Genomic DNA, 26,329 nt, shown 5'->3' with positions numbered 1-26,329 from the left:
GAACTCTTCACAGAGGCAAACATAAAGGAACTTGCCTTGGGTCTTGGTAGCATCTCCAGGCTCTTTCTGTTATGCTGAGCTGCCACCCACTTATTTCCAAGAATGGGATAGGGTATGAAGATGGGCCAGCATACAATATACACCTAATTACCAACAAAGAACACGGAATAAACCTTTAATGCTTTTAAGACTTTTAATAACCTCCATGTGCCCTAAGGCTGGCCCTCTTATTCCCTCAGCAATTTCTGGCTTTAAGCCCTCACCCCAGGTGTGCAGTTTATGTCGGAGGGGACCATCAGGTAGGGAAGCTTATCAGCTGCTCTAAGGGAAAAGGCCATCCCTGCTTTTACCGGTGGGCACAGGCTGGGGCTCAGCTGGCAGGTGTGAGACAGATGCTGATGATGTGGCTGCAGTCAGGTTACCTGGAGACACAATCCCCTGGTCCTCTGAGGGCCTAGGCAGGATATTGGGGAGTACGCAGTCCCCCAGGCCAGAGTCCACTGGCCAGGAGCAGCCTTTCAGTTTGCCCTTGTGTGCTAGAAAAAATATTTTCTCTATGTGCCGTGTCATGAAAAAGACAGAGGCACTGAATTAACGGGATGCAGAAACTTCGGCCACAGCCTTCTCTGCCTGTGAAGAGAAGCACTTCTTCATGTGCAAAGCTGGAGCAGGCGGCTGAATGGCAGTGCTTCTCCAAAGACCACCACATCCACCCAGTCACCTGTCCATCCACCTACCTACATTCACCTCTCCATCTATCCATCCACTCATCTGCCAAATATTTACTGCATACTCGCTATGCACCAGGCACCATGCTGGATGCCAGAGACAAAGTGAAGACACCTTCAGAGGGGCAGATGCATGGTGGATTTGGGAGACTAAGGCCCAGGGAGTAGTAGCAGGTTCCCCACAGAGACCCAGCATTCAAAGCAGCAATGTCCAACTCTTTGAATTTGAGGGCTCTTTTGCTTATCTGTGATGGCAGATATCACAAAAATTATACACAGACTTTTTTTTTTTTTTTAGCTTAGCTCATCAGCTATTGTTATTTTATGTGGCTCAGGGCAGCCAAAAGTTTGGACACCTGTGATTTACAAGTTGTGCCTAGATCTGAAACAGATCCCCATCCCTCCTAAAGCTGCCCACTGATCGTGGGCCGTGTTTCCCTTAGAAACACCACATACATCATTTAGGAAAAGGACACTCAGTAAAAACATGGCCTGAAAGGGTGGTGGGAGGTGGACCTGGCTTCCTGTGGCCAGAAGTCAGCGAATGATGGAAATGGTCTGATCGGCCACAGCAAAGACTGGGAAGAGGGGCCCAGTGAAGGCCCCATGATGGGTATAGAGCACTGTGCCAGAGGCTGGCTCATAGAAGAGCAGCTCCCGAGCCTGCAAGTCCAGCAGCACACCCAGCTGGGCTGGGCCCCGCAGCAGCCCCAGGGGCTCGTGCTGCCCATTGTGCAAGAAACGAAACTCCTGATCATAGCGAGAGAAGACCCAGGAGAAGGCGTTGTGGCCCAGACGGCAGTCACTGCCAGAACCCTTGCGGGGCAGGTGGCCTGAGGCCACGCCCACCTTATAGGCACAACTGTTCTGGACATTCACTATCCAGGCATGGAGACCATCCTGGAAGGAGGTGGCAGCCAGGGCATTGGGCCAGTGGTCAAAGCGCTCCGGGCCATCTGCACAGGGCTTTGACTTCTTGGTGCTGAAGGTCAGGGTCTTTTGATCATCTGACAATTGCAGGAAGGGGCTGACTGTCCTCTCATCGATCCGTATGTCCTCTGTACCTGCCAGAAAGAATTATCAGAGTTGCCGAGGGCCCACCCCTGCCCTAACCTGGTCCTGCCAGGTAGCAAAAAGTTCCTCACCACTCGTTGGCACGGTCACCTCAGATAAGATAAAGTTCCGTTTACTCTCTCTGAGGCTCATTTGCATAATGGGGGTCAAAATAGGACTTCTCCCTGAGTGATCATGAGAATTAAACAGAATCATACATGTAAAGTGCCCAGCTCTATAAACTGTAGCCCTGATAACAATAGTTATTATTGGTCAAGACCCTCATCTGTAAACTCTGATAGAAATAAGGCCCAGAGGCTGGGTGCAGTGGTTCACGCCTGTAATCCCAGCACTTTGGGAGGCCGAGGTGGGCAGATCATGAGGTCAAGAGATTGAGATCATCCTGGCCAACATGGTGAAACCCCATCTCTACTAAAAATACAAAAATTAGCCGGGTGTGGTGGCGTGCGCCTGTAGTCCCAGCTACTCGGGAGGCTGAGGCAGAAGAACAGCTTGAACCCGGGAGGCAGAGGTTGCAGTGAGTCGAGATTGTGCCACTGCACTTCAGCTTGGCACCTGGCGACAGAGTGAGACTCTGTCTCAGAAAAAAAAAAAAGAAAAAGAAAAAGAAAAGAAAAGAAATAAGGCCCAGAGAGGAGAAGTAAGTTGCCCAAGTTCACACTGACACTGAGTCAGTGTCAGGGGCAAAATGAAGAAAAGGCATTTTGTTCCTATGCCTAGCGCTGATAGTACTGCTTTCTACCTGTTCATATCTGTGGCCTCCAGATTGGATGTGTCCTAGAAACACAGCCTCTGGAAGCTAGGAGGCATGAGACATGCAGTTTCCAGCAAATAACTAAACTGCTGATAAGTCAGGCATCGTTTGATACCAGAATCTACAGTAGATAGGCTGTAGCTTGTGCCAAAATCATAAGGATAATATAAGAAGGGTTAAAACTGAAAAAAAAAAAAATCAGTCTATTAACCTAATTGTTCCATGAATTGTGCAAAAGCTACCATTGGGAGGATGGAAGCTTCCATGTAATTTGGAGGGGGGCTGCTCTGGAAAACCCCTGTGATAAATGGGAATTCTTGGAGGCAGAAGACCATGTCATGTTTACCTCTGTGGCCCCAGCATGTGGCACAGGGTGGGACCCACAGTTGGCCTGAGTCAGTGCGTGTAAAGTGAATAAGTGAGGCGAATTAGGCAGTTTGATTCTTGGTCCAGATGTTCTCCATTTGGCCCTCATTTATATTTTCTTAAACCCCAGGTTTCCAATAAATAATACTGAGCTGCCCTAGTAGGGCAGGATGTAAGGAAGACATGATTTATAGGAATGAGATTTATCTCAGACCCAACCACAGAACATGTTAGTCTGAAAATGGGAAGGACTTTGCCCAGCTGCCCCAAGCCTGTCTAGAACCTTGACCCTACTGACCGGCCTGCATCCAGCATGCCTTGTTTAAGCTACCATCTCAGAAGCCCTGGTCCCCAGTGCGAACCAGGAGTGAACCCCAGACAGACAGACAGACAGAAGCCCAGTTGTCCTAATGGTCCTGGGCTCTACTGCTCCTAACCTGAGAGGGACCCAAGAACTGCCGTTGCCCAGAGTTGAGTCAGTAGTGGGCTCCGAGTGCACTTCTCATTAAAGTTTAACATTTCCGACTCCTGGGGATCCAAAATGCCCTCTGCTTCTTCAGTCCTTATATGGGGAGAAACAGAAACAAAGATCAGGATGATTCTAGAAATATATCTGGATCAATATGGGGTGAGGACAAGGACAAAAGTAAAAGCCTTCTATCAGGGTGACACCAAAATTGGCAGCTAGGGCCAGGTGCAGTGGCTCACCCCTGTGACCCCAGCACTTTGGGAGGCCTGAGGTGGGAGAGGATCACTTGAGCCCAGGAGATTGAGACCAGCATGGACAACACAGTAAAACCCCATCTCTATACAAAATTTAAAATTAGCTAGGTGTGGTGGCATGTACCTGTAGTCCCAGCTACTTGGGAGGCTGAGGTGGGAGGACTGTTTGAACCCAGGAGATAGAGGCTGCAGTGAGCTGAGATCATGCCGCTGCACTCTAGCCTGGGTGACAGAGTGAGACCCTGTCTCAAGAAAAAGAAAAGAGTGGCAGCCAGGCCCCACAAAGGGGCTTGGGCCAAAAGGGAAGGTGGGCATTTCCCCTGTGCCCCCAGAAACCTTAATATCAGTGAAGCTGGTAGACAGTTTATAGGGAGATATGTTCTAGGTGCCAGTATTAGAAATTGAAGGCTGTGTGCTCTGCAGGGGAAGTAACTTGCCAGGGTCTCTCAGTAAGTTAATGGCAGAGCTGGGCTAAGGCCTGGGGTTCTGGAACCCCTGCATGGTAGTCTTTCTACTCCAACATTTTGCCCTTGCCCAGAAAATCTCTCACCTCCCTCCCAGACATGTTGCGGCAGTCATGTTCCCTGGGTTTTGTCAGAATGTACAGCCACTCCTCCACTTTAAAAATGTGGACACCAGAGGGGTCCACAGAGGAAAGGGCTATCAGTTACCACCCCAGCCACAAATGAGTCATGCCACTGTGCTCCTAAGAACTCTCTCCTCAGCTCACAATGCGGCCTGGGTTTTGTTGGAGAGGGAATTTGGGACAATATGATGCCTAGAAGTTGAAAACTGCCATGGGTATCAGCTGCAAGGCCCTGGGCTTGCTGTTTTCTCTATAGAATCGCACTTCAACTTTGCTATCACCTGGGAGGTAGTAGTTCTCTCATTGACAGGTCAGAACATATTCAGAGCTAAAATGGGGAGCTGGATTCAAGTCCTGTTTCCCTGCAACAACAGAAAAAAATTGGGATGAAGCCCAGGCAGCATTCAACGTATTATTTTCCTTGACCTGAAGTGAAATCTCAAAGGAATATAGGACAAAGTAGGGATTTAACATGGAGCTTTGCAGCCCTTTGCCCCAGGTCCTGAGAAAGACCGTTCCTACAGCCTCCAATCCTGAAGATGGCTTTGAGATCCGGCAGTGGTTCTGACTGCACATGCTCTCTCCCCATATCTTATGGCTCTGCCCATAAATGGAGGGGGGCACAGAGGTGGGGCATGTGCCCTGATAGCTCTTTGCAAGACTGTCACTGACTGTTCTGGCTTGGGAGGCATGAGGTGAACAAAGCCTTAGAAATTCTGGAAGCAAACTCTAGTAACAAAGGCGCTTTGTGGTCAGGACAAGAGAGGGTCTATTGCCATCTTCTCAGAATGCAGAAGCTCTCGCCAACAGGTGGGGAAGAAAGAGGAGCTGATGTCAGCGGTGCTAAGCTGTCATTCCAGGACAAATCTGAGACTGAATGTAGACAGTAAAGTCTACAGTGAATTACCTGACGTAGCTTCCCTATGGTACCGAAGACAAAACTCATGGCCCCAGAGGGGTGGAAATGAAACAGGGCCCGAAGACAGCAGGCCCCGGTCAGGATCAGAACACCCAGACACGGCAGCATCTGCTGCAGTGTCCAGTCAGAGTTGAGCCCAGCCACCAGCCTGGAAACACCAGAGCCAGCAAGGCACTTCTCAGATAAGTGACTTTTCAGCTAGATGGGGCTTGGCAACTTTTGAACACAGTACTTTGAGAGTATATTCCCTCAGCCTAGGGGCATAAAGAACTACAGACAAATCTGGAACTCTATGAATAGGCCTGTCAATAGCAGTATGGGCTTAGCAATGCTCAGACAACTTGGTATGTATTGTAGGATTGAGCAAATATTGATGTTGTTGGGAGCTGGAGCCCTCACTGTAAAATAACAAGAGGTACAAATGTAGAAAGGGAGAGGGCAAAGGAAAACTTTGAGGTGTTACATTGGAATTAGAAGTTATGATATAGGCCGGGCATGGTGGTTCATGCCTGTAATTCCAGCACTTTGCAAGACTGAGGCAGGCAGATCACTTGAGGTCAGGAGTTCAAGACCAGTCTGGCCAATGTGGTGAAACCTTGTCTCCACTAAAATTACAAAAATTAGCTGGGCATGGTGGCACATGCTTGTAATCCCAGCTACTCAGGAGGCTGACGCATGAGAATCACTTGAATCCAGGAGGTGGAGGTTACAGTGAACCAAGATTGCACCACTGCACTCCAGCCTGAGCAACAGAGCAGACTCTGTCTCAAAAAAAAAAAAGAAAAAAAAGTTGTGATACAAACTTATGCATCAAAAAGCCATACATGCTCTCTCACTCTCTCTTCCTAGTTCCATCTGTTGTACACTGAGGCCTGGAAACAAGGTCACTGAGTATCCTTAATGCCCAGATCTTGGTTTCTAAATAGTATTCTCCAATAAAAACAACCAGGACCCCTGGAGAAGCAGCTGATCCCAGGGCAGGAAAAGCACAAGTTAAGCCAGGGTTATCTTCCTGTGCTTCTTGTGCCAGAGAGCAAGACAGTGCTCAAAGAATGATGGGAACTTTTCAAAAGGACACAGGGTCCAGCTTGAAGAGGCCTACTGGCCAAATCTAGGACAGTCTGAATGACAAAATTAGTTAAGGCAGTGACAGATCATAATACATTGAATAAAATAAGAATCCATGAGTCTGTATTATTATTGAATAAGTGAACAAACAAACAAGCAAATAAATAAAGGAATAATTCAGGCAGGAATGACCAATGGATGCTAAAACTATTGGGAGAAAGTCTGAAGGGACACAGGATACATATGCAGAAAGTGTCTCCTCACAGACTGCTTATTAATTATAAAAGGAAAAGTATAACTTTATAATGAGGAAACCTGGTGGACATCACTTTATCCAAGTACTCAAAATTTACATCCTTGATAATGGACAAAGGGACATCATGGGCCCCCAGATATGATGAATTGAAGATACATCAGTTATGAGGTATTCCTGCTAAAAATGTATAACTTGATTCTAATCATAAGGAAACATCAGATAACCCCAATTGAGGGAGATCCTATAAAACTGACCTTGACTCTTTAAAAATGTTTTTTTAAAAAGCTAAAGAACAATTCTAGACTTTAAAGGACCAGTTGAAGTAGGAAAATGAAATAAAACAGTTAAGAACATTTGCATAATTGGCAATGGTTGGATGTAGACTGTGTATTAGATTATAGTATTATATCTATGTTAAACTTCCTCAATTTTATGCTGGGGTTATGTAAGAGAATGTCTTTGTTTCTAGAAGAAACATGCTGGAGTATTTTGAAAGAAAAGTTCATGTTTTCTGGAACTTACCCTCAAATAGACCATAAAAAAATAAGTTTTTGGCCAGGCGTGGTGGCTCATGCCTGTAATCCTAGCACTTTGGGAGGCTGAGGTGGGTGGATCACCTGAGGTCAGGAGTTCAAGACCAGCCTGGCCATCATGGTGAAACCTCATCTTAGAAAAAAGTTTTTTTTTTCCTTTTTTAAAATTATTTTAAAAAATTAAAAAATAAGTTTTTAACATATTTACTCAATAGATAAATAGGAAGACAGAGTGAGCGAGAGTGAATGCGGCAAAATGTTAACAACTGATATTTTCTAGGTGAAGCTCATTACCTTTGTAACTTATTTATAAGTTCGAAATCTTTTGAATAAAAGAATTAAAGATCAATTTTTTTCACAAATCACATCAGCTTGATATTAAGGACACAATGTATTAAAGACGAAGACAAAGGAGATAGAGAAGACGGACAGAAGTGTGAAAAGATTGTGCAAGTGGAGAAGTGGGAACAAGCCGAGCATGCATTAGGAGATGGTAAAATAAATGTGACCCATCTACACTGTGCAATTCTTCAGACTTTCAAAGAAGTGAGGGGAATCTAAATGTATGGACAGGGAAACATGTCCCAGATAGGCTAACAAGTTTCAGAACAACAGGCACAGAATTATCCTACTTTTATTGAGACAGCATTTCACTCCCGTCACCCAGGCTGGAGTACACTGACATGCTCTCAGCTCACTATAACCTCCGCCTCCTGGGCTCAAGTGATCCTCCTGCCCCAGCTTCCCCAGTAACTGGGATTACAGGTGTGTGCCACTGCACCCAGCTAATTTTTGTATTTTTAGAAGAGATGGGATTTCACCATGTTGGCCAAGCTGGTTGTGAACTCCTGACCTCAAGTGATCTGCCTGCCTAGGCTTCCCTAGGTGATGGGATTACGGGTGTGAGTCCCCACACCTGGCCCTGGCTCTGTTGCCAGGCTGGAGTACAGTGGCACGATCTCAGCTCACTGCAACCTCTTCATCCCAGGTTTAAGCAGTTCTCCTGTCTCAGTCTCCTGAGTAGCTGGGACTACAGACACGTGCCACCACACCTGACTAATTTTTTAATTATTTATTTATTTATTTATTATTATTTTTTTTTGAGTCGGAGTTTCGCTCGTTACCCAGGCTGGTGTGCAATGGCACGATCTTGGCTCACCGCAGCCTCCGCCTTATGGGCTCAAGCAATTCTCCTGCCTCAGCCTCCCGAGTAGCTGGGACTACAGGCACACACCACCATGCCCAGCTAATTTTTATATTTTTAGTAGAGACGGGGTTTCACCTTGTTGACCAGGATGGTCTCGATCTCTTGACCTTGTGATCCACCTGCCTCGGCCTCCCAAAGTGCTGGGATTACAGACTTGAGCCACCGCGCCCGGCCTATTTTTATTTTTTTTAAGACGAGGTTTCACCATGTTGGTCAGGATGGTCTTGAACTCGTGACCTCAGGTGATCCGCCCGCCTTGGCCTCCAAAGTGCTTGGATTACAGGTGTGAGCCACCACACCCAGCCTAATTTTTGAATTTTTAATAGAGATGGGATTTTGCCATCTTGGCCCAGGCTGGTTTTGAACTCCTGACTTGAAATGATCCACCCACCTCAGCCTCCCAAAAGTGCTGGGATTACAGGCATGAGCCTCGGCGCCCAGCGTAAAAATTTTTTTTTTTAAGACAACGACCAAAAATTCCCCACATACCCTCCAATGACATACATAGCAAGTCCACAAATGCATATGTTTTCAAACCCATCACTGCCAGGGAATGGGATTGGGAAAGCGTGATGACTTTTTTTTTTTTTTTTTGAGATAGGGTCTCACTGTGTTGTCCAGGCTGAGTGCAGTGGTGTGATCATGGCTCACTGCAGCCTCAACCACCCAGGTTCAAGTGATTCTCCTGTCTCAGCCTTCTGAGAAGCCGACTCTCAGCAGGAAGCATGGCTAAGTTTTTATTTTTTTGTAGCAATCAGGTCTCACTGTATTGCCCAGGCTGGTCTCAAACTCCTAGCTTCAAGTTATCCTCCTGCCTTGGCCTCCCAAAGTGCTGGAATTACAGGTGTGAGATACCATGCCTAGCAAGATTTATTTTTCATTTTAAATGGCTTTATATCAGTGGAATTTTTTTCTCTCATGAACATGTATTGCTATTGAAACTTACATATAAAAATAAATTATTTGTACCCACGGAAATATAGAAAAATAAATAAGTAAATATTTATTAAGAATGGACTGTATTCCCTAAGTATAGCTCTGAAATTGCACACAGAAGGTTTGTGAATTACTCTACCTAGCAAATTATGTCCTCTTGGCCACTAGCTCAGGCCCTTGGCTCTCAGTCTTTTAGAACCCACGCAGGATCTGATGAAATTCTTTTATTATTGAAGAGTTAAAATGCAAAATTTGCGTGTTGATGCAGATTTAAGTTTCAAAGATTCCTCCATCAGAGAACGGAGGAGTGAGGCAGAGGCGACAGTACTGGGGCAGGTGTTAGATGAGTCCAACCCCTGGTTCCAGGCTTAGGCAGGTCCCTTCCCCTTTTAGAGTCTCAACATTTTCATCTGCAGATGGAGGTGGTAAAACCTTCCAACGGGTGACTACCTTTTTACAGAGGAAGTTTAAGAAAGCAGTGGTGAGTCTTGGATTACTAAGTATTCCACTGCCTTTCCATGTGTTTTGAGCAGTTCTCTAAGCCAAGGGCAGAGAGATACCCTGTCCACAGAGCTGGGCTACAGGAAACCACTCAGCTGCACACTCTATGCATTCTCCCAAGAGCAGCAGGGCCTGAAGGCAGTGGAGTGTGTAGAGGCCTAAGGGTCTCCAAGACTACCTAGTCAAATCCTGGGGTCTATACTCACCTCTCGAAAATCTCTTGCTCCTTCTGCTGTGAGAAAAGAAAACACAGTCAGGCTTGGCACCAGAAACTCAGCAGGTAGTCAATGCTGGACATATTTAACTACCATAAAAGGCTCCATGTGGACTCTAGAATAAAAACTTCTACTCTTTTAAGACGAGCATAAAGCTGTTTCTAAGCTGTTCTACACACACACACACACACACACACACACACACCCCCATAACACATGCTCAGAATGAGTCATTCTACCCTATGTCCCAGGGCATCCTGGATTCCCCTCAACTCCACTCAGGACCATCACCTGTTCACCCGACAGCATCCCCCATGAAGACTGTCAGTTTCTGGATGGCTGTGACTCTTTCTGAGTCTTCTATTGTCTGTGAAAGAGCATGCTCTGTCCATGGAAGCTGTGACTAAATGAATGCGCTCTTGCAGGCAGTCATGGAAACTGCCCTACTTGCAGAAGCAGTGGGACAGCTCAGGTATTCCACATTCTCCTTCCTCTGCTTGTGACTCAGATGCCACATTCTCCCCTCAAAACTGTAGGCAGCTGCCTATCCATATAAAATACTTTGAAAGGCTACGTACCAAATATGAATCATGGTGATTTCTGGGTGGTAGGATTAAGGATGAGCGCTGTATTTTCATATCAGAGCCCTCGTCAGCTCCCCAGAGCAGAGTGTTCTCTCTACATGCTTCTGAACTCTCTCCACCTCCTCACTTCCTTTGACACAGCTATTCTTCTTATCTTTCAGGCATCAGATTCTAAGTCACTTCATCCTGGAACCTCCCCTGACCCCTCCTTCCCTTAGCCTGGACTGTCAGACCCTAGCATGGGTGATTTCCTCTACAGCAATACATGTCCTTCCATACTCTAATTGTCAGTTAGTGTATTTGTCTCCTGTATAAGGCCAGGAGCAGCTGGCAGGTGCATCCAGTTACTCTTCCCCATAGCATAGTGCTTCACATATAATAGGCACTCAGTACACATTGACTATCAAAAGAAAACTATTTTCAGTGCCCAAAAAACATAATTTTATTCCCTGTAATCCCTAAAGCACATTAAGGCAGAGTTTATTCAAGACCTCTTTAAAAGGTAGTGAAAGAGAGGTTGGGCTCAACTCTGGATACAGCATGGGCAGGCAGAAATGTATAGCTAAGGAGCAGGGTAGGGGGTTATTGGATGGAAAATTATGAAGAGGAAACATTGGGGGTAAGGGAGATTATGGCTAAACCTACCTAACAGGATTTTTGCTGCAGACAGAACACAGTGATCAGACATCACCTGGGAGATGGTGGTGGATGAGGAACCAGATCAGATATTGAGGATGATCAGATGTCAAGGATGGGGGTTTCTGGCTACATTGACTTTGCAAGATTCTTTTGCAAAAACTGGTTTTTATCATGAAGTGCACAGATGGGCCTGAGAAAGAGTTCAGAAGCCTGACTAAAGTTTGGCCAAGCAAAGAATCTTTGTCACTCATCCCTCCTCCAAATTCTCATTTCCACCCACCACATACCAATATTCTCGATGTTTTCAGACTTTTGGGGAGCCTGGCCAACTGGTCATGCCCTTATCCTTGCCCGACTTACAATCAGCTGGAGGTCATCCAGGTGGGTGAGCATGCCCACCAGGCCGGTGCGGATGGTGTCAAGCTTCTGCAGCGCCTCGGCCCAGTGCACCCGCTGTGTCAGGATGCTCTGGTGGGCCCGCTCCTCTTCGCCATGCACCTGTTCCAGTAACCGCTGCTCCTCACTCTCGCAAAGACTTCTCACCAGACTCAACCGCTGGATAACCTTTTCCCTTGCTGCACTGGCCATGCTCTGATGAGGGATAAAATGAGGAGTTGGGTGGTCTCTGCAAAGCCCAGGTCAGGATTAAGTGGGTTTAGGCTCAGTGGAAAGGAGTGCTGAGATTGATTAGCAATGTCTTCCATGGCTTAGTGATGGAAATAATAGCATGTAAGCCCTTTTGCTTTGACATGTCAGCCCTAAGACTTCCCAAATATGGTTTAGGGTAAAGAAATTTGAGATACAGACATGTCATCACAATTGGCAATACAAGATCAAAGGATCAAGGTCAGAGAATCACAGAATTGCAGGGCAGAGGGCCTAAAAAGTCATCCCATCAGCAAGATCCATACCAGCAGTGGTCCAGTTGATATTTCACCATGTCTGAGGGAAAAAACTGATGACTTCCTAAAGCTGTCCTTTTCAACTGGTTCTGTGGTAGAATTTTTATCTGCCACAGAAAAGGCCTGAAATCGCCAGGTGTGGTGGCTCATGCCTGTAATCCCAGCACTTTGGGAGGCCGAGGCGGGTGGATCATGAGGTCAAGATATCAAGACCATCCTGGTCAACATGGTGAAACTGTCTCTACTAAAAATACAAAAAATTAGCTGGGCATGGTAGCACGTGCCTGTAATCCCAGCTACTCAGGAGGCTGAGGCAGGAGAATTGCCTGATCCCAGGAGGCGGAGGTTGCGGTGAGCTGAGATCGCGCCATTGCACTCCAGCCTGGATAACAAGAGCGAAATTCCGTCTCAAAAAAAAAAAAAAAAAAAAAAAAAGGCCTGAAATCAATTCTCAGACAATGAAGTTAACAGGTGTCTCCTTGTAATTCTTAGCCTAGTGCCTGGCAGGTAGTAGGTACTCAAATATTGACTGAATGGGAAATGTTTTTTTTCTTTTTTTTTTTTTTTTTTTGACGGAGTTTCGCTCTTGTTACCCAGGCTGGAGTGCAATGGCGCGATCTCAGCTCACCGCAACCTCCGCCTCCTGGGTTCAGGCAATTCTCCTGCTTCAGCCTCCTGAGTAGTTGGGATTACAGGCACGCGTCACCATGCCCAGCTAATTTTTTGTATTTTTAGTAGAGACGGGGTTTCACCATGTTGACTAGGATGGTCTCGATCTCTTGAGCTCGTGATCCACCTGCCTCGGCCTCCCAAAGTGCTGGGATTACAGTCTTGAGCCACCGCGCCCGGCCTTCTTTTTTTCTTTTTAATTTCTTTTTTTAAAATAGAGATGGAGTTTCACCATGTTGCCCAAGCTGGTCTCAAACTCCTAGGCTCAAGCAATATGCCCAACTCAGTCCCTCAAAGTGCTGGGATTATAGGCATGAGCCACTGTGCCCATCCAGGAAATTTTTTCAGACTTAGTAAAAAATCTCTTGGTAGTACTCACATGGCAATTCAGTGGCAGAGCTGAGACTAGAATCCAATTCTCTTGACTCTCAGTCCCATCCCATTCCCTTACACCAGATGCCACCTGGCAACCAATCCTCCCCAAAGGCACCTGTTGCATAAAGCAGCTGCCCTTGCACTCTTGCCAGACAAGTGGAGATAGAACTGCCTCCTTCACGTCAGAACATCAGGGACAGCCAGCCACTTTCACTGTGCCCTGTCCCTGAAGACCTGCTCTGTACAGTGCATGGGGCAATCATCCCTGTTTTACAGAAAAGACTGAGACCCACAATTTGCCTTACAGGGAGGAGAGAGTAGCTAAGTGAATGGCAAGTGAATGCAGAAGGTAAGACTCCAAGTTTTTAGGGTTCTCTTGAGGCAATATAGCATAGTGGTTAGGAAATTAAGCCCTAGAGATAGTGTCTGGATTTAAATGTTAACTGCTCCACTCATTAGCTGTGGAACTTTGAACATATTCCTTATCTTCCCTATGCCTCTATTTTCTAATCTGTAAAATGAGAATAATAATAGTACCTACCTCATAAGGCTATGGTGAGGGTTAAATGTGTTAATATATATAAAGTAAGTAGAATAAAGCCTGCCACATTATGTTTTCAATGACATTCATTCACTATTGCTCTTCTTTTTTGTTTTTGTTTTTGGTTTTTTTTGAGATGGAGTCTAGCTCTGTCACCAGGCTGAAGTGCAGTGGCATGATCTCAGCTCACTGCAACCTCCACCCCCTGGGTTCAGGCAATTCTCCTGCCTCAAGCCTCCCGAGCAGCTGGGATTACAGGCATGTGCTGCCACGCCCAGCTAATTTTTGTATCTTTAGTAGAGATGGGGTTTCACCATGTTGGCCAGGCTTGTCTTAATCTTCTGACCTCGTGATCCACCCACCTCGGCCTCCCAAAGTGTTGGGATTACAGGTGTAAGCCACCTCACCCAGCCTTTTTTTTTTTTTTTTAAGAGACAGAGTCTTGCTCTGATGCCTAGGCTGAAATGCAGTGGCACAATCTTAGCTCACTGCAGCCTTGAACTCCTGGACTCAAGCGATCTTCCTGCCTCAGTCTTCCAAAGTACTGGGATTATAGTTATGAGCAACGGCATCCAGCCCACTACTCTCCTGTCTATCCTGAAGCCATGGTTGCACTGTGTGATCCTGGATCAAAACAGATTCTCACCCACGATGAATCAGATTCTGATTCCTGCCTTAAAGACTAGTCAGTCTCAACAAGTTTGTTGAGTCATTCCCAGAAAAGGAGAGCAAAGAAAAGAAAAAACTTCCCTTTCCAAAGACATGACAGAGAGTAGACAAACCAAAAACCCTCTTGGAATAAAGTAGAGAAATGCTAGAAAAATAGCCCAAGCATCCTTTTAAAAGGGTAATTGTGGCCGGGCACAGTGGCTCACACCTGTAATCCCAGCACTTTCGGAGGCCAAGGTCAGGAGTTTGAGACCAGCCTGGCCAATATGGTGAAACCCTGTCTCTACTAAAAATACAAAAATTCGTTGGGCGTGGTGTAGGCACGTGTAATCCCAGCTACTCGGAAGGCTGAGGCAGGAGAATTGCCTGAACCCAGGAGGCGGAGGTTGCAGTGAGCTGAGATCGCGCCATTGCACTCCAGCCTGGGTAACAAGAGTGAAACTCCATCTCAAAAAAAAAAAAAAAAAAATTAGCCAAATATGATGGCATGTATCTATAGTCCCAGCTACTTTGGAGGGTGAGGTGAGAGAATCACTTGAGCCTAGGAATTTGACACTGTAGTGAGCTATGATTGTAGCCTGGGTTACAGAGCAAGCCCCTGTCTCAAAAAATAAAAAACCAAAAACTTCTTAGTTGGTTCATATCTGCTCTCTACTTAATAATTTTTTTGAGACAGAGTCTCGCCCTGCCACCCAGGCTGGGGTACAGTGATGTGATCTCAGGTCACTGCAGCCTCCACCTCCCAGGTTCAAGCAGTTTTCCTGCCTCAGCCTCCTGAGTAGCTGGGATTACACGTGCCTACACCACGCCCAACGAATTTTTGTATTTTTAGTAGAGACAGCGTTTCACCATATTGGCCAGGCTGGTCTCAAACTCCTGACCTTGGCCTTACTCAGGAGGCTGAGACAGGAGAACTGCTTGAACCTGGGAGGTGGAGGCTGCAGTGACCTGAGATCACATCACTGTACCCCAGCCTGGGTGGCAGGGCGAGACTCTGTCTCAAAAAAATTATTAAGTAGAGAGCAGATATGAACCAACTAAGAAGTTTTTGGTTTTTTATTTTTTGAGACAGGGGCTTGCTCTGTAACCCAGGCTACAATCATAGCTCACTACAGTGTCAAATTCCTAGGCTCAAGTGATTCTCTCACCTCACCCTCCAAAGTAGCTGGGACTATAGATACATGCCATCATATTTGGCTAATTTTTTTTTTTTTTTTTTTGAGATGGAGTTTCACTCTTGTTACCCAGGCTGGAGTGCAATGGCGCGATCTCAGCTCACTGCAACCTCCGCCTCCTGGGTTCAGGCAATTCTCCTGCCTCAGCCTCCCGAGTAGCTGGGATTACAGGCACGTGCCACCACGCCCAGCTAATTTTTTTTGTATTATTATTAGTAGAGACAGGGTTTCACCATGTTGACCAGGATGGTCTCGATCTCTTGAGCTTGTGATCCACCCGCCTCGGCCTCCCAAAGTGCTGGGATTACAGGCTTGAGCCACCGCGCCGGCTTGGCTAATTTTTTTATTTTTGTAGAGAAAAGGTCTTGCTATGTTGCCAAAAATAGTCTCAAAGTCTTGGGTTCAAGTGATCCTCCTGCCTTGGCCTCCCAAAGTGCTGGGATTAAAGGCATGATCCACCCTGTTCAGCCCAATGAATAAATTTCACATACACACACACACACACACACACACACACACACATATATGTATAAGCTAGGCACAGTGGGTCATGTTGGCAATCCAAGCACTTTGGGAGGCAAGAGGATCACTTGAGCCCAGGGGTTCAAGGCTGCAATGAGCCATGACAGTGCCATTGTGCTCCAGCCTGGGTGACAGAGTGAGACTTTGTTTCAAAAAAAAAAAGAAGAAGAAGAAAGAATAATGAAATTAAGACAAAGATACAAAAGAGCAGATCGAAAATACTAGAAGCTAGTTCTAAAGACTAACAAAATAGTTAAACCGTGGCAACTTTGATCAAAACTAAGAGCAACTTATCTTAAGTAAACCCTTAAGAAAAAAGAGTTCTGTTTCCCAATCTATTGAATAAGGCTTACATAACTTTGATATCAAATCTGAAAAGGACGGTACAAGAAATGAAATTCATAGACTAATCTCACTCCTGAGCATACATGCAAAAATCCTAAAACAAAAATAAAAAACGCTTTACTGAGATTAGCAATTCAAATTCAGAAATTTTGTATTAACAATAATACAAGGGGGAAGGAAAGGGTATGTGTGGTATAAAAGGGCAGCACAAGAAGTCCTTGCAATGGAGCTGTTCTGTATTTTAATTGTGGCAATAATCACATGAATCTGTATTTGTAAACACATACACACCACTGGAGAGCAGTGACCTCTCCTACCTCCCATGAACCCATTCTGGGACACTCTGTTCTCTTAGTTTACTTCTGTTTCATTAGCTGATTTCTTGGTCCCCTTTGCTGGTTCCTCCTGTCTTCTCAATAGGAGGTGAAGTGCCCCAGGGCTCAGTCTTTGAACCCCTGCTCTTTTGTGTCTACATTCATTCACCTAGTGATGTCATCCTCTCCCATGGCTTTCAATACTATTTAAACACTGATAAATTCCAAATTTATACCTCCAACCCAGCCCTCTCCCAGCTCATAATATGCAGCTACCCACTCAGCATCTTCACTTGGATGTCAAATCGGTATCTCAAACTTAATATGCCCACAACTGAACTCCTGGTCTCCCCCAGTCCCCTCCCTGCTTCCGCCAACCATCACTCCCCTCCCTGCCTCCGCCAACCATCACTCCACATGCAGTCCTTCCTCACCCCAGTTAATGGCTGCTCCATCCTGCAAGTTGCTCAAATAATAAAACTTGGCTGGGCACCATGGCTCATGCCTGTAATCCCAGCACTTTGGGAGGCCGAGGCAAGTGGATCACCTGAGGTCAGGAATTCAAGACCAGCCTGACCAACATGTTGAAACCCCATCTCTGGGGCCTGTTGTCCCAGCTACTCAGGGTGATGGGCGCCTGTTGTCCCAGCTACTCAGGGGGCTGAGGAAGGAGAATTGCTTGAACCTGGGAGGCCAACGCCGCAGTGAGCTGAGATCACACCATTGCACTCCAGCCTGGGCAACAAGAGCAAAACTCCATCTCAAAAAAAAAAAAAAAAAAAAAGTATTTGCCACACTAGCTTCTATTCAACACAGTACTAAGGTCATAGCCAGTGCAGTAAGACAAGAAAATAAAAAGGATAAGGAAGGAGAGGGGAAGAAGGCAGAGGAGGGAGATGGAGACCATTATGCAAAGCACAGATGGGCACCGATTAGCTGCCTAGACTCCTAGCAGCTTTCTGGTTCCTGGTCTAGCTCCCTTTAGGACGTAAGAGGACCCCTAGTGTCCTGTCAGGAAACACCCCATTTTTCTTATGCTTGTTCAACTGGGTTCTGTTCCATGCAGTTAAAAGAACCTTGACTAAAGCAGGGCCAAGTCTGCTCCATGTACTATAGGGAAAGGTGCGGAATGAAATTCATAGCCTCTATGATGTGCGGAATGAAATTCATAGCCTCTGCCCCTGAGGGGCACACTTGAGTGTAAAGACACAGTAGTTGGAATGAGTCCACTGAATAAAGAATCTGCAGCGGAGGCCAAGCGTGGTGGCTCACACCTGTAATCCAAGCACTTTGGGAGGCCAAGGAGGGAGGATGGCTTGATCCCAGGAGTTCAAGACCAGCCTGGACAACGTGGTAAAACCCCAGCTCTACTAAAAATATAAAAATCAGCTGGGCATGGTGGTGGGTGCCTGTAATCTCAGCTATTTGGGAGGCTGAGGCAGAAGAATTGCTTGAACCCAGGTGGCATTGGTTGCATTGAGTCGAGATCACACCACTGTACTCCAGTCAGAGACATAGAGTGAGGCCCCATCTCAAAAAGAAAAAAAAAAAAAGGTATCAGCAGTGGGATGTGGCAGGAGCACCAGCCTGGGAGTCAGAAGATCCAGGTCACAGAATTGACCGCCAGGAGGCTGTGCAGGCCTTGGGCAGGTCTGTTAACCTCTATGACCTCTAGAAGGACCCATTTTCCTATTTGTAAATGGGGATGTTACTGCCACCTACTTCAAAAGATTGTCATAGAGAATATTCAATGCAAAAGTCTCTAGGTTATTTTATAATTCTGGAGCTGAGCAGAAAATAACTAGATGGTAGAAGAATACTACCCTTCTTGATCCCCTGTGCCAAGATACCCAAGAAAGTCATTTGCTAGCAGAGTCTTTGCACCAAGTATGGTACAAGAACAAGTCCACCCTGCCAGATGGTAAAACCATGTCTCGGAGGGGTGGGAAGCCATCCTTCTTGGACATCCAGCTTTGCTCGTTGCACAATGAGCCTGTGAGGTTGGTAAGGGACCCTAGACTTGCCCAAGTCCCTAAGGCTAGGGTCTTATCCTGGGAGGGGGCCAAGTAGAGAGGAAAGAAGAGGAATTACCACTGCTCTCTGATTCTTCCCTGGCAGGACATCTGCCACGTACTTGCTGATGCCAGCACTCTGTAACTGCAGCCTCTCACACTGGTCCACAATCTTGTTCTGCAACACAAACAACACTCGTGGCATCTTGGTCCCTGTACATGAGCCGTTCACTCCACCCCAGTGATTTGCTCGTGTTACCGCACCTCAGCCACCCACTCCCATGGTCATAGCCCAGATCTCATCATTCTCAAAAACTGCACCACCTCCAAAATCTCCATTTCAAGGATACACACCCTCCCCACCATGCCCTGTCCTTCTCCCTAACTCTAGGATCCCTATTCCAGCAACAGCTCAGCTGGGGCTGCCAACACATTAGTGGTACCACCTTTTACTGTCCATCATCCCCTCTTTGTCTTCATGCTAGAACCCCACAGTCTATCATTATAATCACTTTTAAAAAGTTGTGCTTTATGAATATTCTCAGGCTATATTATTTAGAAACATTTAAGATTAGAATCATTATATGCTTCTGGTGAACTGCACATTCCCTAAGTGACTTTATCTTTAGTAATATGTTTGCATATGTTTGCCTTAAAGTTCATTTTGTCTTGTGTTTATTTATTTTTTGAGACAGAGTCTCACTCTGTTGCCCAGGCTGCAGTGCAGTGGCGCAATCTCAGCTTGCTGCAACCTCCACCTCCCAGGTTCAAGCAATTCTCCTGCCTCAGCCTCCCAAGTAGCTGGGATTACAGGTGTATGCCACCACATGCAGCTAATGTTTGTATTTTTAGTAGAAACATGGTTTTGCCATGTTGGCCAGGCTGGTCTCAAACTCCTGACCTCAGGTGATCTGCCCACTTTGACCTCCCAAAGTGCTGGGTTTACAGGTGTGAGCCATTGCACCTGGCCATTTGTTTCTTTTTACATTTATTTATATATTTATTTTGAGATAGGGTCTTGCTTGTCGCCCATGCTGAGTGCAGTGGCATGATCACGGCTCACTGCAACCTTGACCTCCAGGACTCAAGCAATCCTCTCATATCTCTCCTAAGTAGCTGGAACTACAGGCACGTGCCGCTACACCTGGCTAATTTTTGCATTTTTTGTAGAGATGGACTTTTACCATGTTGCCTAGGTTGGTCTCCAATTCCTGGGCTCAAGCAATCTTCCGGCCTCTGCCTCCCAAAGTGTTGGGATGTTACAGGTGGGAGCCACCACACTCAGCCCAGTATAATCACTTTCTGGCACACACTCTTGGTCCTCCAACATACCCAGCTCCCTGACTGTCCATACCTTTTGTTCTGTCCATGAACAGAACATACTTCTCAAACTGCTCTCCTGCAAGTTATCACCATTCATTAAGCAGCACCATCAATCAATCATTCACCTGTTACCCAGACCAAAAACCCAGGAGTTTATCTCCAACCCTACATCAATTCCATGAGTGAGGCCTATCAGCCCCAACTCCAAAGTCTCTCTCTCTCTCTCCTCTGGTCACTTCTACTCCAGTTATTCTATCCAGATGGCCATGATCTCTCACAGGAACCACTGTTAGAACCTCCTAACTGGGCACTCTGCACCCCCAACCCCCAGCTAGCCAGAGCCACCTTTTGTAAGGAAATCAGACCAGGTCATGTCCCTGCTCAAAACCCTCTAATGGCTTTCAGTACACTCACAATGAAATCACACTTCTTAGCTTAGCCAACCTAGCCCTACCTGATGTGACTCAGCTTATTTCTCCAACATCACGTCTTACCACTCTCCACCCTGGCTTTCTTTCTGTTTCTTAAATGCACCAAACGTGTCCTGACCTCAGTGCCTTTACACCTGTTGTTCCGTTTCCACCAGTCTGTGTGTTTGTGTGCGCACGCGTGCGTCACTCCCCAACTCCACTCAGATGTCACCTCTTCAGGGAGGCCTTCCCTGACCATCTCCCACCTCACCCAATCTCTTACTTTGCTTTACTTTTTCCCCTGCACTTACAACTCGCTGACTATATATTATGTGTTTACCTTTTTGGGTATCTGTCCCCCCACACTGGAACAGAAGCACCATAAGTCTGATTTCTCTATGTCCTAGTACCTCAAAGAGAGTTTTGGAACATAGAAGACCCTGAATAAATATCTTTTGAATGAATGAACACCCACTGCCTTGACCACAAGAGGTTCAGCAGTTCATGGCTCTCAAAACTATGAGCATCATCCATGAGCTCAGGGGAGTTTTAGAAATGGGAAAACTGGCTGGGCTCAGTGGCTTACGCCTGCAATCCCAACACTTTGAAAGGCTGAGGCAGGCAGACCACCTGAGGTCAGGAGTTCAAGACCAGCCTCGTCAACATGGAGAAACCCCGTCTCTACCAAAAAATCAAAAAATTAGCCAGGTGTAGTGGTATGCACCTAGAGCCCCAGCTATGTGGGAGGCTGAGGTGGGAGAATCTCTTGAACCTAGAAGGCCGAGGTTGCATTGAGCTGAGATAGCGCCACTGCGCTCCAGCCTGGGCAACAGAGCAAGACTGTCTAAAAAAAAAAAAAGAAAAGAAAAGAAAATCGAAAGCTGAGGCCTAAAGAGAAGTGATGCCCGAGGAGGTATGGGCTAGGGTCCTGCTTTTGCACTCCTTTTTCGGAGGTGATACCTAGAGCCTGTCCAAGCAGCAGTCTCTCTAACTTAGCAACTGTTTCCCCTAAGAGTTCTGCTTCAGTTCCATCTGCCACAAGGCAACTCAGTGACCTCTTCCAGGAAGCCCTTTTAAACCTCTCCCCCAACAAGTAGAAATTAGTCTTACATTGTATTACAGGTCCAAATACAAAGTTACAGAATTGAGTTGACTAGGAGGAAACTGTGATTACTATCCACTACTGATTGAGAGAACTGAGAAGCCTTCTGAAAAACCACAGGGTAGGAATCCAGAGGTAGAAGAGCCATAGAACTAGTGGGGGCTTTGGTAACAATCTTGCCCTAGGCTGAGATTTATTTGCTTACTGGAGGGACAGAGGAAGGAATGTACAAAAGACAGAAATCTACTCTAATTTGGAGGAAGAGAGGGTAAAGACCCACCTCTCTTCAGGCAAAGTAGATAAATATGTGTAGTGCCTCAGAGGGGTTCAAGGAAGACTCCCTGGGGTTAGAGTACAGCTGAACCCAGCACCAGGCCTGCCACCTGCGCCAGCCTCATCCTTTCCACCACTCAAATACAGTCCCAATAGCTACTTTTAAGGTTTCCATGAAATTCTCACCCCCCATTAGCATCACTTCCTCCCTCCAACCACAATGCAAAGCAGCAGTTTCCTCTTGCCTCATCAATGACTCCCTGGGTCCCAGCCCTGACCTTTAGGAAGCTTGGAGGAATTACTGCTTTGTTCTGGGCCTCAGGTGCCTCATCTATAAACTGTAGGTAGGACCACTTCAAAGGCAATGGTCAAGACAGAATGAGATGACAGATATTTAAGTACTTTGGAATTTGCAAAGTTTTTGTCTGTTATGCAAGTTGATTACACCATGTTATCCAGGTTTATTTTCACCATCACTGTTGCTGATAGAGGTAAGAGGTAGGACCAATGAGGAGCTTTTGGATGTTGCTGAAAAACTGAACCCCTCCCGAGCCCAGCACCCTGTAAGGTGTGTTTATTATAGGCTAGTCTGAATAGGAGAAGTCCCAGCAAGAGCCCTCAGGCCTCACAGCAGGGCTGAACTCCAGTGGGGTTAGGAGGAAACAAGCTGTTGAATCAAATTGCAAGGAAATCCCCAGGGGTCACAGAGAAGCCCCAAGGTGACTTGGACTTTCCCAATCTCAGCAGCTCAGAAGAATGGTGATGACAAGAAGGTGGCCATCCTGGAGCCGAGCTGGAAGTGGAGGTGGGGAGAAAGCCTGGGTGAAAGGGAACCTCCTGATATTATCCTCACCCCCTCCGTTTATCCAGGCGAAACCAGCTTGAAGTACAGTCAAGGCCAATCCTGAAAGTGAAAAAGAGATCTCCGCACCTGAAGCCAGAACGGGGAAGGAGCAGGGGCAAGAGAAGAAAGGAGAAGGGGGCCTTTGGGTCCAGGGATTGAGGGATAAGGAGGCGCTGGATTTTATCAGTGTCAATTTCCACAGGGGCAGGAGCTGGCACACACCTTCCACTGAAAACTGGAGCAGCTGGGTCTTTCATTGCCCCACGCCAGCCCCAGCTCCCCCCAACAGAGCAATGGAAGGGGGCTGGGGAGCCTGGATCCCCTAAATGCTAAGCATTTTACCCACTATCTTATTTATACCTCACAACTCTCATAAATACACGCTATTATTATTGTTGCTGTCCCCAAACTACAGATGAAGACCCTGGGGCTCAGAGAGTTACCTGACTCACAGGGAGTGGATTCGAACTCAGGTCAGTCTGACTTCAGAGGCCACACCCTTAACCGCCTAGTCCTATAGCCAAAGCCACCGAGAAACCTTGGCTCCGGGACCCGCTGTCGAGTCCGCCCGGCCCCAGGCTCCCCAGTCCCTGCCCGGTCCTGCCAGGCGCGCCGGGTCCCTCCAGAGCCCTCGCCTTCCGGCGCCCAAGCCCGCTCACCCGCAACTCCTCGGCGCGCTCCTCCGCCGGGCGGATGCGGTGCCCCCGGCAGCGGCCGCCCAGACCCGTACAGGCGGCGCAAACCGGACGTCGCTCGGAGCCACAGAACCAGCTCAGAGCCTGGCCGTGTTCGGGACAAAGTGGCCCCGGCTCAGGCCCCCGTCCGGGCTCGGACCCCGGCCCCGGCCCCGTGCTGCCCTCGGCGGACATGGCCGTGCGCCCGCGCCGCGCGCTCCACCTGTCGCAGGTGGCGGTGGGCGGGGCCTAGCTGACCCCGCCCCCGGCCCTCCCGGTGCGCCCGCGCGCCCAGCCGCTGCGCCTCCTCCCACCCCACCCGCGCTCCCACCCCGCCCGAGGCAGCGGGTCTCTTTAAATTTCTTGCTGAATGAAATCTCGATTGTATGCTTATTTATTCTATAACTAACTTAAAACTCCAAATATTACTGTGACCGTAGGAAACTTCATTGAGCACTTATTGTCAGGCTTCTGCTGAGCGCTTTTCGAGCGTTCTGTTATGAAATCCTGACTACCGCCCTTTTTGAGAGGCAGCTTTAGATGTGTAGCTTAAAGCAAGCCTCGGGTGACAAACTGCCTGGGCTCACATCCCATCTGGGGGCTCACTGGGTGGGAACCCCAGCTGTAAAACGAGTTTAGAGTACCTGCCTCCCAGACGGCTGAAGAGTAAATGCACTAACTATGTAAAACAATACCTGGAACACAGCAGCTGCAATCACTAAGTGTCTACTAACAGTGCGAGGAAAGTACTAGTAGGACCCCATTTTTATGGAAGTTAAGTGGCTTGCCAAGAGTCGCAGTTACTAATGGGTAGCCATTAGATTGGAACCTAGACAATGTGACTTAAGGTTCCTATAATTAATAATTTTTTAAAAATTGAACATTGAGGCCCAGTAAAAAACATTTTTGTTAGGCTGATTTTCCCAAAGTATTTACATCCAAACGTTTTGAATTTGAATATTTGACTTTTCTTTTTAAATTAGCATTGAAAAAAGTAATGCATTTTTATTTTGAAGAAAACAAAATATCCAAATAATCATGTGGAAGAAAAATCCACCTACCCCCACCCCAGAAAGAAAAACTGCTAACATGTACCTGAGCTGTTTAGGGCTTTTTCCCCCAGGATCCGATATAATAGTCTGAGCCCGGATTGAGCCTTCTCTTGGGCATCTAGTCGAATCTGTCTGCGCATACAAGAAGAACACTGCTCTCCGACTCCAAATTCTTTTTTTTCTGTTTTTTTTTTTTTGAAATAGGGTCTCACTGTGTCACCCCGGCTGGAATGCAGTGGTGCAATCATAGCTCACTGCAGCCCCAACCTGCCCAGCTCAAGCAATCCTCCCACCTCAGCCTCTTGAGTAGCTGAGACTACAGCACGTGCCATCACGCCCAGCTAAATTTTGTGATTTTTGTAAAGACAGGGTTTTGCCATGTGGCCCAGGCTGATCTCGAACTCCTGGGCTCAAGCCATCCTGCCTCCTCAGCCTCCCAAAGTGCTGGGATTACAGGTGTGAGCCTCTGCACCTGGCTATCAAACCTAAATTCTTTCCTAGGGATCTTGGCAGAAAGCTGGGCACTCTCTCAGAGGAGGAAGGCCCCAGGCCTTCAGGTGTCAGAGAGTACTCTGAGGGCATCAGAACTGAACACAGGCAGTAGCTAAACCGAAAGAGAAACATTACATCCCATGGCTCACAGGGGCTCTAGCATCTCTATTCTGAAGCTTCTCTAAGCAATGGCTACACACAGGAGATAGAACCCTTCCCTTCTCAGCTGCTACTGCCTTAGCCCCTGATGGGTAAGGGCAGCTAACAGCCCCAGAGCTACCCAGAGTAGTACAAAGTGGTGTCATCATCCAATGGGAACACACTGTCGCCCCAGATAGACATATATTACACCATATGACTAAAGAGGACACACAGTCAAACATAGTCATTGGTTTCATCACAGATATGCAGCTTACAGCTATGGGATCTTGATCAGTTTACTTGTATCTTCTGTGTCTGTTTTCTTATCTCTACAATAGAGGTGATAATCATACTATCTACCTTAGAGGGCTACTTCAAGAATGAAATGAGATCTTGTCTGCAAAGTGTTTAGTCTGGGTGTCTGATATACACTAGGGGATAATAAGTGCTATTATATGTGTGAGGATCTGTAAATATACTTGTAGCAGGTTTCAGAATGTAAATTGTGTGAGGTTTTTTGGTGATGGGGGGGGGGTGCTGCTTTCCTGGCATCAAAAGAAGTTTCCAGTGCATCCCAGTGAGAGGGTGACGGCCTCATAACAGCATCTACCCTCCCCTGGGGGTGGGGAGGGAAATAGGCCACAGTAATTAGAGATTGTGGTTAGAATTTGTTCCTTCTAAGGACTGGGGGTGGGGAATTATTAAACCTTATGGTGAAAACAAAGAAAATGGGAGGTGCTTTTTGTGTGAAGGCTAACAGGTAAAGAGGTTATGTGGCCAGGAGCGGTGGCTCAGGCCTGTAAGCCCAGCACTTTGGAAGGCCGAGGCAGAAGGATCACTTGAGGAGTTCAAGACCAGCCTGGCCAACATGGTAAAACCCCATCACCCCATCTCTACTAAAAACACAAAAATTAGCTGGGCGTGGTGGCACACGCCTATAACCCTAGCTATCAGGGAGGCTGAGGCCTGAAAATTGCTTACACCCAAGAGGCAGAGATTGCAGTGAACTGAGATTGCGCCACTGCATTCCAGCCTGGGCAACAGAGGGAGACTCTGTCTTAAAAAAAAAAGAAAGAAAGAAAGAAAGAAAGAAAAAGAAAAACAACAACAAAAAAAAAGAGACTGTGCAGGGCAGGGGGAAAAACAAAGGTTAAAATCCTTAGGGAAAGGTGGGGCTTCACTGGATGTGGCCCTAGAGAAGCCATTGGCCCTACCAGGTCCAGGATCTGGAAAACAGCCCCTATATCACCAGAGTTGCTTTCCGGCAGAGGTATTAGCAAATGCAAAGGGCTAAGGTGGGAGTGCATTTACTTTTACTAAGTCAGGTTCATCTGTTTCATCACTTATGAGCCAAGTTGGATTGGAACCGGAGAATTGCCCTTTCCTTATCTGTTCATCAAGCCTG

General features: G+C 46.9%; 1 protein-coding gene across 7 annotated transcripts; it reads right to left on the bottom strand.

Moving 5' to 3' along the window:
* Positions 1-179: 179 nt before the first annotated feature.
* Positions 180-23,464, bottom strand: BSPRY (B-box and SPRY domain containing). Of its 7 annotated transcripts, none has more exons than XM_002743216.7 (6): positions 23,225-23,464; positions 18,693-18,791; positions 11,450-11,680; positions 9,858-9,883; positions 3,360-3,484; positions 180-1,792 (listed from the first exon to the last, which is right to left on the bottom strand). In XM_002743216.7, exons 1-6 carry the CDS (start codon positions 23,432-23,434, stop codon positions 1,266-1,268), a joined length of 1,218 nt encoding a protein of 405 aa, XP_002743262.1. In that variant the 5' UTR covers positions 23,435-23,464; the 3' UTR covers positions 180-1,265. The 7 variants fall into 7 exon arrangements, with proteins under 7 accessions (XP_002743262.1, XP_035111009.1, XP_008999840.1 ...); XM_035255118.3 differs by having other exon boundaries at positions 180-1,786; XM_009001592.5 differs by having other exon boundaries at positions 9,858-9,880.
* Between the last annotated feature and the right edge of the window lie 2,865 nt (positions 23,465-26,329).

Source organism: Callithrix jacchus, chromosome 1 (genome assembly GCF_049354715.1).
Source record: "Callithrix jacchus isolate 240 chromosome 1, calJac240_pri, whole genome shotgun sequence".
Taxonomy (NCBI): domain Eukaryota; kingdom Metazoa; phylum Chordata; class Mammalia; order Primates; family Cebidae; genus Callithrix; species Callithrix jacchus.
Note: the sequence above shows the minus strand (reverse complement) of the source record. Positions and strands in the feature narration are given on the sequence as shown.